Source organism: Clarias gariepinus, chromosome 2 (genome assembly GCF_024256425.1).
Source record: "Clarias gariepinus isolate MV-2021 ecotype Netherlands chromosome 2, CGAR_prim_01v2, whole genome shotgun sequence".
NCBI classification, from domain to species: domain Eukaryota; kingdom Metazoa; phylum Chordata; class Actinopteri; order Siluriformes; family Clariidae; genus Clarias; species Clarias gariepinus.
In genome coordinates, this window is record NC_071101.1 from 46,125,508 (window position 1) to 46,137,791 (window position 12,284).

The following is a 12,284-nucleotide window of genomic DNA, read 5'->3' on the forward strand; positions in this document are numbered from 1 at the left end:
GTGTAAGTATCTATTCACTGAAGTTAACTAGGGTTAATAGGTGTAACTGTCCTCATGTCATACGTCTCCTAGGATAGGAGTTTGGGGTCACTCTCTTACTCCATGATGGTTCCTGATTTTTATTTCTTTTTACATTATAAAGGAATGCTAAAGGTGTCCAAAAATGCATTAATCTCCTTTGAACAGTTAATGGTGAGATGTTTCTGCTACTTCTGCTCTGTAAAGACTTCATAACGCCTCTAATCTGAGGTGCTGTTATTTTTAAATTGGTCATTTTTCAGGCTGATAACTCTAAATAAACTTCTCGTTTGCGGCAGAGGTAGGTTTTGGTCTCGTCCTCCTGGGACGGCCTTTATGAGAGCCAGTTTCATTATGGTGCTTGACGGATTTCGCAAATGCACTTGACAATACCGTTCTTGCAAGAACTATTACAGAAAGGCTGACCTCTGTGTCTTAAAATAACAACTAACTGTTGTTTTTTTTGTTGTTACATAATTACCTAATTCCATATGTTTTATTTTATAATTTTGAAATCCCCAGTATTGTTGTAGAATGTAGAAAATAAATCACTAAACAAAAACAAAAAAATTTGCAAGTTACCCCAAACTTTTGAACGGTAGTGTATGTACTGTACTGATGAGTCAGTTACCAAGGCAGGAGACTTTTATTTTGAAATTTATATCGGGAGAAGTTGAACGGAGATAAATGGTCATGTGATCACAGTAATATTATTATTTTTTGTTTCCTTAAGTCTGTATAAATAATTTCCTGTGTTATTGTTTTTGCTTTTTCTCTGGAATGAGAACTGAATATAAAAAGGAAGCAGTGTACATTTAAGTCACCTGGTGTGTGAAAGAAAGGGTAGAGCTGATGTCATTTCCGGCCGCGCTCTCTAGTTCACGGAATGTCATGAAACCTGTGATGAAAGGTTTGTTTTTATCAGCTCCTCAAAGAAATTAAAAAGGGTTAAAAATATGGTTAATTAATTACCGTTTATGGATTTTCTGCACCAAATTTATTAGTTTATGAACATTTTTATATTAAGAGATTAGGAATCCAAGTTATGACTTGTAAAAATGGGTTTAATTAAAGCCTTACGTCATGCAGTGGCTGCTGCTACATGTGCTAATTGCACATTTAGGATTGTATAAAATTAAACTCGTCTAACTTTAATGATTCATGCGTAGCTTGAATGTATTTTTTGTCATGAGAATGTGAAATATAACAGTATGCAATGGTTGACAGGAACGGCTAGAGGCTAGACTAGACATTTCCCAGTTGCTGTCTGATGGTGTCTGTTATATTCTGGTGCAGCTTGATGCAGATTGTGCAGCTGAAAATATACCACGTGACAACCGCATCATAGTGTGGGATCTTTTTTTATTTTTTCCACAAACACACAACGCAGAAGAACATCCACTACATAGAGCTACCTAATAAATGAACCTCCGTGGTCACGGTATGGCATGGGTTGTTATATAATGCTACAAAACATCTTTGCTGCCCGACAGACACTGCTCGTCTATCTTTTTATCCTAGTGCTGGCAGTGCTGGTCTCTCCATTCGCAGAAGATCAGATCATCAACAAAGCAGGAAAGTGATAAAGAAAACCAGATTTAAGTATGTAGCTCATAACCAATAGTTTATTCCACAACAATACACAACATCATACACACACACACTTCACTTAGTAAGTAATGATGTGTACTAGTAGTTGGTTACATATGTTACTGTAATCTATTATCCTCATCGACTATAAACATGTGTAAGTGTGTGTTCACACTTTATTTTGGATCACACAATCTCACAGTAGAGTCAGACCATCTGAAGAGCCCAAACCCAGCGTACAGAGGCTGAGTGAATGTGGTGTGGACTCTGTGGAGGAGCTTCATCATGTCAGAGACGCTGTAGAAGGATAGAGTTCCTGCACTGTGATCCACATACACTCCTATTCTGGAGGATGATGGAGCTCTGAGATCAGTCTTAATGTTGTTGTGATAGAAAAGGAGAGAAGAAGCAGAAGAAGGAGAAGAAGAAGAAGAAATCCACAGACTCCAGGACTGATTATTTTGGCCAAACACACACTCATTACCCAGTCCTTTCCTTCTGATGTCTTTATATGAGACTGATACGGACACACCAGCACCGCTCCACTCCACCTCCCAGTAACAGCGTCCACACACACTCTCCTTACACAACACCTGACACAAGTAATCAAATCTCTCTGGATGATCAGAGTACTGCTGCACTGTCGTACTCTCTCTCACCGCTCTGTTCTTCTCAGACAGAATGAGGTTAGGATGTGTCGTATTGGGATCCAAAGTCAGATGACAGAAATCTAAAATAAAAGAGAATAAAACAAACTGAAAATATAAATATGATGGGTTTAATTCAAAGCACACTGTATATTTATGTGAAGAGTGAGACAGCTGTCTGTGTGCACTGATATCTAAGGGAAAAATGTCTCAATGTTGATTAAAAATTTCTATCATTTGTCACTATTAAATATTTTCTAAGCAGGGTTTAAAGATAAAGTACTCTATAAAACTAATATAATGTCTGTGTGTGTATGTGTGTGTGTATACATCTCATAAACTCATCTTTGCTCTGTGGCTCTGGTAGTGAAAAGATCTGAACTGCTGCAGCTGTGGAGAGAAAAATGGAAATGAAGACAAAAAGCATCATCAGGTTGTAAAAGATGGAAACAGTTTGTGATAGTCAGTTTATTAATTTTAAATCAGTATTATAGTTCAAACTGTCTGCAGGAAGGTCAGCAGAAGCATTGCTAAGAAATAAGACTTCACAGAGCGAGTAAAGACGTCCTCCATTGTGTTTCTCCAGCAGGAACAGCTCCTCTTACCATGTGGAGGGATTTTGTTGAATTCCTCCTCACAGAATTCCTCAAGTCTCTTCTTCAGATCTGAGAAAGAATTCATCACTCCATCAAATGAGAGATGTTGATGGACACTGATGCTGGATGTCTGAAAATCTGGTTTGTTTTCCAGGAAAAACTGACCTCCAGACGCTAAAACCTACAGAAAGCAGATTGCATTTAAAACAATGTGTGTAAACAAAGTCTTCCTGCAGTTACATTAATATAAAAAAAAGGTTTTATAGTTCAGTGTTGCATCTGTCAGTTTCAGTGCTTTAGCTGAATTCATGATTTTGAAAAGTGGTGGTATTTACATCCATCAGTGTCCTATCACTGTATTACCCATTATGCATTACATAAATCTCTCATATAAATATTGTAAATCCACATCAGGAGTCAGCAGTTTCACCGTTATAGTTATAGATAAAGGAGAATCATTTGGATTGTAACTGACACCAGAACATAACATGATTATACCATGCAAAAACCCATTTTTATTTTATTTAAATTGTGTCTCTGATTAACATGCGAGTGTGTTGGGGGTGAAGTTGATGGTCTGCTGCAGAGTGGGTTTAAGAGGAGATCCAGACTAAATAGAGGACAATGAACTTTTAGTAAGAGGTGTTTTGGAGAGTGTGTGAGGAACATTTGTTTGTGTAGATCAGACAGTGAGTGTTACCTGGAGGAACTGGATGTGATCGTGTGTGTGTGAAAGCTGCTCCAGCTCAGTGAGTCTCCTCTGAAGTTCAGCAATCTCCTGTTCCAGTTGCTCCAGGAGTCGTTCAGCTCGACTCAGTTCAGCCTTCTCCTGAGCTCTGATCAGCTCCGTCACCTCCGAGCGCTTTTTCTCCATGGAGCTGATCAGCTCAGTAAAGATCATCTTACTGTCCTCCACTGCTGTCTGTGCACTCAGCTGTTGGACACGCACACACACACGATTTAAAGCTCATCTATCATATCCTCTCTTACTGCGACTCTAAATGACTCCAAGTTGTCCATGTTGTGTGTGTTTCTAGGAGCAACTCTGTCTCTGCTCACTGCTCACCTTTATAGTGTTTACAGCCTGTTTCAGCTCCTGCACCTTCTTCTGCTTCTCCTGGATTCTCTGCTGGGATTTCATCTGCTTCTCCTTTAAGTCATTCTAAGGACAAATTGATTACTTTCATAAGATTATAATTTTTGAATATATATAAACACACTGGCAATAATAAACTTACCTAAGCAAATACTAAAGTGGCTTTCATGATTAATGATTAATATGTTTCACCTGGAGAAATTATTTTAACTACAATTATACACAACTGTGTAACTTCTCATTTCTTAAACAGCCAAGTGATCAGGGAAAAAAAGTCAAGCAAAGGAAGTAACGAATGAAACTGCAGCTGAAATTTCTTGAATTTGAAACTGTAGACCCTTGTCTACAGTAAGTCCTTTCATCATCGAACACACTCCCTTTTTAAAGTAGATTATTACAACCGACACATTACTATTTATAACATTACTCTTACTTAACATTTTTATTTGAAGGCATACAATGCTTTGTTTGGGTATTTCACACCCACACCTCGGACTGCTGTGGATAAGTTTGCTTTAACAACCTATGTTTTATCTTATAGTCATGCTTTACTTTTTAATTAGATTTTAATTTCTTGATGTGCACCTGTATATGTACTATATATATATATATATATATATATATATATACAGTAATGAGTTCTGACCTGTTTCCCAGCTCGTCCTGCTGCAACTGTTACAGCATCATGGCCTTTATGTTTATCCAACATGCACATGGAGCAAATACAGGTTTGATCAGTACAGCAGTAGATCTTCAGCACTTCATCATGTTCAGAGCAGATCTTCTCTTGGAGTTTTGCTGAAGCTTCAATTAATGTGTGTTTTTTTAAAGCAGAAAGTTCTAGATGAGGTTTTAAATGAGTTTCACAAAGAGAAACCAGACACATCAAACAGGACTTGACGGCTTTGTTTTTTCTCCCGGTGCAGAAATCACACTCCACATCTCCAGGTCCAGCATAACAGTGAGCAGGAGAAGCAGGTTGGACTTCATTCGTCCTCTTTAGTTTCTCCACCACTTCAGCCAGCATGTTGTTTCTGCGTAGAACAGGCCTTGGAGTGAAAGTCTCTCTGCACTGAGGACAGCTGTAGACGCCCTTCTGATCCTCCTGATCCCAAAAGTCATTAATACACACCTTACAGAAACTGTGACCACAGGGGAGAGTCACCGGAATCTTTAGCAGATCCAGACACACTGGGCAGATGAACTGATCCACTGAAAGCTGATCTACTGAAATACTGGCCTCAGCCATTTTCTTACTTAAAAAAAACCTCTGCCAAGTTGTTGTGCGGCCCGGGTAGTTCGCTGTGGCGCCCCCTTGCTGGGAGCAGCCGAAAGACCAACAACAACAATAACAACACACGATCAGAGAAGGAGAGGCATTCTGAGTTTCATTTTCTTTTAGAATACTTTCTCTCTATCTCTCTCTCTCTCTGTGAGAGAGAGAAGAGCACAAATACAGAAATTATGAAAAGTCACTGCATATGTGGAGATGTTAGTCGTATTTTTAATAAATTCTACAGACACCTGAAGCAAAACCTCTGCCACTGTTACTAAATTAAATGTTAGGTTTTTTTTTATCTTTTAATATTAAATAGTTTGTTCAAGAATTTATATAAATTAATTAATGAATTGCTATCATGGACATATTTAGAATGATGAACCTCGGCTGAGTCACTTAGAGGCTGTAAACATGTCAGTAGTACCATTTTGACAGCTGTGGACACATCTGTATGTGAAAAGTAGAGGGGGAACCTTATCTGATAGCACGAGCTCTAGCCATCAGGATGTGTTTCCACTGCTTTAAAGGTCATATTTAGAATGCTCAAACTTCACTAAATCAGCTGTTTCACTTTTGCTGTGTAAACAGGTGAGCAGTAACAGAACTTCTACTATTTACTTAGAACATGGACATATGAACATACTGTACTTAGTTTTAGAACGATGAAAGTCAAAGGACTGCAGTAACAGTCTGATACATAAGGAAAGTTATTCATATAGAACGGTGTCGAATCAGTATCTGACATTGACAATGAACACATTTAGAAGGATAAAACTCTGTTAACTCACCTGTGGTGTGGGAACAAATCAGTAGCAACAGTCTGTTATGTATGAGAACTCAAAAATATAAGGGAAACAGTATCTGACAGTGACAAAGCACAATGTACAGACTTTCCCTGTGGTCGGGAAACAAGTCAGCAGTAACACTGATGATATTTTGTCTGATATTTCTTCTCAGACGTCTTTTCAGCAAAACCATAACGCCAGAATAGTAATATTAATAATAATAATAATAATAATAATGAAAAATAATTAGATAATGATAAGTTATGATAAGTTTCGTTTTCAAGGCGCGTGAAATTCGCCGTCTTTTCCGTTTCAGGGATTTAAAAACGCTAGCATTGTCATTTTTGGTCTCTACCACGCTCCGTAGAATTTCAGGGGTTCGCGCATAACCCCTCGCGGGCCAGCCTTCTCCTAAATGCGCGTTCTCTGTGCCGTTTTCACGGGGGTAGGTTTAGGAAAACACATCCTGTTGGGGGAACCAATTTCGACACAACACCGGATATCAGCTCCAGGACTTAACACGATGGCGTATAAAGTGAATTATAGTGTGATAACGTTATAATCTTCACTAAAATACTTACCAGTTAATGTTTAATATATAACATTAATTAGATGTTACTGTTTCAGGCACTAATGATAACTTTGTAGCGGTGTTAATACTATTGGAGTGTAAATGTCAGTGATTAAAAGGAATATAAATATCATATGTATATAAACCATCAGCTCCATGACATCTCTGTAATATACATCCAAATATGGAGTTATAAGCAGGTTAATATCACTATGCTAACCGCTAGCGCTTAGCATAGGGAAACTAGCTTGTTCATTAATATGTATATTAATATAATCGTGTATTTGGACACATATACGTGATGTAAACAGTTAGCTCCATTGTTTCTGTAAAATGCCTGTCCATATATGGATCTATAAGCAAGTTAATATCATTATGCTAAGCGCTAGCTCACTAAAAGAGCTAAGATAGCAGAATGTCAACTGTTGCCTATCAACTATTGGTAATTATCCCTGAGCTGCTCCTGTTATGGGTTAAATGTTACAGATGGTTAATGAATTGTTGTATGTAGTTTATTGGAGCTCCTGAGTGACATATAATGTACACTGCTGTATAATGTAGTGGTTTTATCATAGCTAGAGATCTTCTGAGTAGTTATATATGAGCTTACACAATGTATGTAACAGTCAGGGGCTTCTGTTCAGGTTCTATCTATTCTATTATAAAGTCATTAAATATATGTTTATACTCCTTATAATATGTATGATTGTGTGTTTTTCTTCTCACAGTAAACTGTGTGTAAATCATTAACTGCCTGTCTATCAGCTGATTTTTACACCAGCTTTACATCCTGAGCAGAAGGTGAGTGCTCAGAAGCATTTACCTTTCTTTTCAGGAACGCCACTTAATCAGGGAACAGGGACACACGTGTCTGTCTCTTCATGGACATGATGTGTGTTAACGAATGGTGTAGATAGGGCCAAATTGTGCAGCAATCCTTAATAGCCAAACCCAATAATTGTGCACAGGATTACTAAAAGCTTGCATTCTATAAAATTGTGTGTGTGTGTGTGTGTGTCTCAAACTGCATAGTAAAATCATGAAGTCTTTTTACCAGACACAGGATTAATATCCTGTCTTTATTTCTCCCCTGTTGTAGAGTGTCATGGAGAGGATGAACCCATGATACTCTGCCTTCTTGCACCACCAATACATACATGTATTTTATTAATTTATAAATAAAGAGTTTAATGTAACTTATAGTTGAGTATTTATTTCCAGTTTGCTTATTCTTCAAAACAGTTAAAGTGCATGTAAAGCATTGCAGAAAATGATGAATAAAATTAGATGTTACTTCACACTGTGTGAGGCTACAGGTTTATTCAGTTCCACACTGTGTGAGGGCACAGGCTTATACAGTATACCTTTATCCACACTGTGTGAGGGTACAGGCTCATACAGAAATTATTACTGGACCTTGTGTGAGGGTACAAATTTGTATACAGTATGGAATTTTAACATCATTACTGTTTTTTTGCTAACTGAAGCCAGCTGCCTTGATGATAATGTTACTGACAGCTCTTTCTGACAGAGTTTCTTAAGTGTTTTACAGCATAGGTCTTTAACTCTTAAACAAACCTCACAAACTCCTTCAGATACATTTTACTTAGAGTGCATCTCAAAAAATTAGAATATCATGGATTTTCTTATTTGTTTTATGCAACTAATAAAGTTATAATGCTCATTCTAGATTTATTAGACCTAAAGCTCAAGGCCTTTTCGTTTTAATTTCAATGATTACTGCTTACACTTGTCAAAATATTAGAATATTTCTTTTTAAGTTTAATGAAATTACTATTCAATACTGTGTATCTCTCTGTCTAGTTCAGTACACACAGCTATGATCATAGGGAAGACTGCTGACCTGACAAGATGTCCAGGAGACGATCATCTATACCTTCCACTGTAAGCCCCATAAGGTCAAACACACTACCACTAACTGGTTTGCTGACCACTTGATGTTACTGTGCTTGATTGGACAGCCATCTCACCTGACCCAAAGTTTCAGAAGAAAGATGAGTAAGACTTGACCCAACAGTACAGATTAGATGAGAGTCTGGAGCTGTTATTTTTCATTTATATTGTATATATGTATCTTATTAAAAATGTTTTATTTTTAAATAAAAACTATCGCCGATGTTGCTACTTAGATGCAACAACTCCAGTTATCCTCAACGCGAGTCACAAGTCTTGAAACCCCACGTGATCCATGCCCACCGGCTCCGCCCACTTATGGAGGTGAGCCAGGTACATGAAAATCATTTCTCTCTTAGTGCAAGCCTTCATTTTCTCCTTGGAACGGTCGCAGGTAGCCTACGTGATCGCCCTTCTTACAGTCAAAACTCGGCTCTCTGGGATGCTCGCAACCCAAGTTGTAACAAGATTAAGGCATTCTCCAAGGAGATGAGGAGGGTTTTTGACCATTCTCATGTCAGCAGGGAGGCCGGGGGCAGGTTGTTAAAGCTTCGCCAAGGATCACACTCTGCTTACGATTACGCCATTGAATTTCAGTCCCTTGTCTTCACAAGTGGATGAAATGACAGGGCCCTATCTGACATCTTCCTTAAGGGCTTTTCAGAGGCAGTCAAAGACAAACCCGTCACCCTTGTCTTCCAGTGGAACCTCCGCTCTCAGTTCAGGCCCTAGACAGAAGCCCTCTGCCAGCCATCACACGGCAAACTCTTTCACTTACTCTTCGAATTTCAGAGAACCACTCTGAGGAGATCTGTCTGTTGATTATTGAGAAATCCCACATTGCTGTAGTTCTCGGCCTTCCATGGCTAGTGCTTCATGGCCCACAGATTAAATGGACTAAGCATGCCATCACGGGCTGGAGTCCTTCCAGGTCTTGTCTTCTCTCATCACTCTCTCATCTCCAATGTTCTGTACGAATACCACAATCTTTAACTGGTTTTTAACAGGGCTTGGGCCACATCACTTCCTCCTTATCGACTATATAATTATTCCATAGACCTCCTTCGGGTTACCTCTCCTCCAAAGGGCCATCTCTACTCTTTGACATGCCAAGAGCAAGAAGCCATGATCGAGTAAATCACCAGGGCTCTCGCTGCTGGTATCATCTGTCCGTCATCCTCACCTGGGGCAGAGTTTTTTTTCCTAAAAAAAACAGATGGGTCTCTTCATCCATGCATTGCTTACAGAGGGTTTAACAAAATAACAGTCAGGAACCGCTATCTCTTACCGCTCATCTCTACAGCCTTTGAGCCCCTCCAAGGAGCCACTCTCTTCACTAAGTTAGATTTGCGCAATACATATTATCTCGTTCGAATTAGGGAGGGTGACGAGTGGAAGACCACCTTCAACACCCCGACTGGGCATTATGAAACTTTGGTAGTGCCATTCGACTCACCAACCCCTCTGCTGTCTTCCAGGGCATTATAAATGATGTACTCAGAGACTTCCTGAATTTTACTTAATGTATTCCTCTATCTGGACGACATTTAGATTTTTTTCTCATTACCTGGAGGAGCATCGGTGCCATTTTCTCCAAGTGTTACAAAGCCTTTTAAGAACAACTTGTATGTCAAAGCAGAGAAATGTGAATTTCATACACCATCGACCACCTTCCTATTGTAGGTTTTGTCATCTCCCCCTCTCGGCTGGAGATGGAACCGGCCAATGTTCAGGTGGTCTCCAACTGGCAAACCCCAGTCTCGCGACAAGACCCCCAACGATTTCTGGGCCTTGGCAATTTCTACCATTAAATATTATAAAATCTGCCAACCTAAAATTACATTTAAGATTACATTTAGTAAATTTAGGTTTTATTTTTTTACATTTACACAAATGTAAGACAGTTTATTTTTTGAGTTATTATAATGTTTTATTCTGAAAGTTTATTTTTCCAGGTATTTTTATATTTAAAGTTTGATGTCTTCAAATGTAACTGTAACGTGTTCGACCCTTGTGCATGGGTGGAACCACAGACACAAGGCGTGGTCTTATGGAAAAAAGGGTAATTATATTAAGGAAAAATGGGGTAAAAAAGGGTTAAAGGAGGAAGGATGACGTGCAGGTCCGATGGCAGTGCCCAGCTGGTATGCGGGCAAATGCCTGGCAAAAGGCAGTGGTGGGCAGGATGGAGCACACGGAGGAAATCCGCGTGACTTTTCCCGCTGACATGAGCCAAGACCAGCCCCTCCCAGCTCTCTCTGTGGGCATGGGCACAGTTAGGAGTCTCTCCTGGGCATTCGTCAGCTGGCTTGCTGTTTCGGCTGGGATCAGGGGCCCTAACGCAGTCCTCCTAGCAGCGCGTTTCTCTTCAGCAGCAGGGATGCAAAGGTGGGTTTTGCGAAGAAGTAAAGGCATCGAGGATGCTCAAGCAGTTCTTTTCTGTGCTGTCCTTATTACTGAGATCAAAGGGCGCCATTCCCGTCTTGCCTTTAAAGTCTCTGGGGCGTGTAACATTGCCCCGCTTGTGTGCCACTCTCCATAATTCCAACACACGGGTCCATTAATGTTACTTATGGTCAGCCGGCCCCACCCTGTTCGTGCACTTGCAGATTAGGGGCGCCTATGTAGGGAGCCTATGGATTGAAGAAGGAGCGATAACAGGTTGAGGTGCACACCCATCACAGGCACACGCCGTAAGGGGAACCTTTTTAAAATAATAACAATAAACAGATACGAACATATATATATATATATATATATATATATATATATATTTTTTTTTTTTTTTTGATGAAGTGATCTTGATCGTCTGATCCTCTGATTTTAATGCGATTTCTGATCTACTGGGTTTTAACCCTGCACTGTCTAGTGATAGATAAAGTCTTGTGTTAACACTAATGCAAATTTCTTTCTTCTGCCTTTTTAGGAGATTCATTTCAGTGTGTTAATGTTAAAATGACACATAGCTAAAATTACTTGGGTCAGTTTCGGTTTCCTGCTGGTTCTCCAGGGTTCTCCTACTTCTCGAAGGCACATCTAAAGACTGACTGAGGTGATTGATTAGGACTTTTATATAAGATTTCTAATCGCAAACATATTAATCCAAAAAAACATCATTACCAGCTAATCTGAATGATAATGAATCCCTGTTTACCTTTTCTACATGCCTGCCAAACATTTGTCTTCTGAACAAACATTTTTCTCTTCTCATGATGCTTGCTTTGATTTAAGGGTTTAGCATAAAGACAAGATCCCCCTGGTTAATCTCCACCTCCACCGGTTTTTGGATTTTTTTATGCAAATACAACATGATTTGATCATGTTCTTCTTGGAAACATAGAATTATTGTTTGAAGGAAATGTCACACTTAAGCACATAGGTATAACAGGTAGCCAGCTTTTTGATGGTAATACAGTTTGGATTAATTGTTTAATATTGATGAGCTTATTAAAGAACTGTGATGATACAAATGTACAGGTCCATGTTTACAGACCTGGTCCTGGAGGTTCTCCTGCTCTGCACATATTTAGGGTATGGATAAAAGAGATCAATCAAATGCCATGTAACATTAGTATATAAAATAATGTTAGCCTCATTAGCATTTCAGAGACAAACAAAAGGTAATCTTGCTAACAGCAATCAACAACTCTGGGTTTTTGGCCAAAATTCCCAAATTCCCAAAAAGGCTAGAAAGAGAAAGAGAGAGAATCATGTTTGTGTGCACTTCAGCTAATTGTGTCACTATCTTTGAAGTTAATTATAGTTCTAGCAATAAACTACTTCCTTTC

At 39.0% G+C, this 12,284-nt stretch overlaps 1 protein-coding gene and 1 long non-coding RNA gene across 6 annotated transcripts; one reads left to right on the forward strand and one right to left on the reverse strand.

The window, feature by feature from the left end:
• Positions 1–1,614: 1,614 nt before the first annotated feature.
• Positions 1,615–6,211, reverse strand: LOC128506187 (E3 ubiquitin-protein ligase TRIM16-like). 5 transcript variants are annotated; one of them, XM_053476534.1, is made up of 7 exons: positions 6,015–6,211; positions 4,594–5,052; positions 3,918–4,013; positions 3,552–3,785; positions 2,861–3,032; positions 2,586–2,645; positions 1,615–2,338 (listed from the first exon to the last, which is right to left on the reverse strand). In XM_053476534.1, the coding sequence occupies exons 2-7, from the start codon at positions 4,972–4,974 to the stop codon at positions 1,785–1,787; spliced, it is 1,497 nt and encodes a 498-aa protein (XP_053332509.1). In that variant the 5' UTR covers positions 4,975–5,052; positions 6,015–6,211; the 3' UTR covers positions 1,615–1,784. The 5 variants fall into 5 exon arrangements, with proteins under 5 accessions (XP_053332509.1, XP_053332500.1, XP_053332493.1 ...); XM_053476525.1 differs by having other exon boundaries at positions 4,594–5,089; XM_053476518.1 differs by having other exon boundaries at positions 4,594–5,265.
• Positions 6,212–6,214: 3 nt separating this feature from the next.
• On the forward strand, positions 6,215–7,782 carry LOC128506410 (uncharacterized). Its single transcript, XR_008355708.1, has 3 exons — positions 6,215–6,782; positions 7,311–7,383; positions 7,682–7,782. It is a non-coding gene; the product is annotated as an uncharacterized LOC128506410 (long non-coding RNA).
• The last annotated feature ends 4,502 nt before the right edge of the window (positions 7,783–12,284 follow it).

Excerpts from the sequence above, each read along its gene's own strand:
- LOC128506187 (XM_053476541.1), bottom strand. The coding sequence starts at position 5,196 with ATGGCTGAGGCCAGTATTTCAGTAGATCAGCTTTCAGTGGATCAGTTC. Across the intron at positions 4,014-4,593 it reads CAGGACGAGCTGGGAAACAG|AATGACTTAAAGGAGAAGCA; the intron begins GTCAGAACTCAT and ends ATTTGTCCTTAG. Across the intron at positions 3,786-3,917 it reads AGGCTGTAAACACTATAAAG|CTGAGTGCACAGACAGCAGT; the intron begins GTGAGCAGTGAG and ends CGTGTCCAACAG.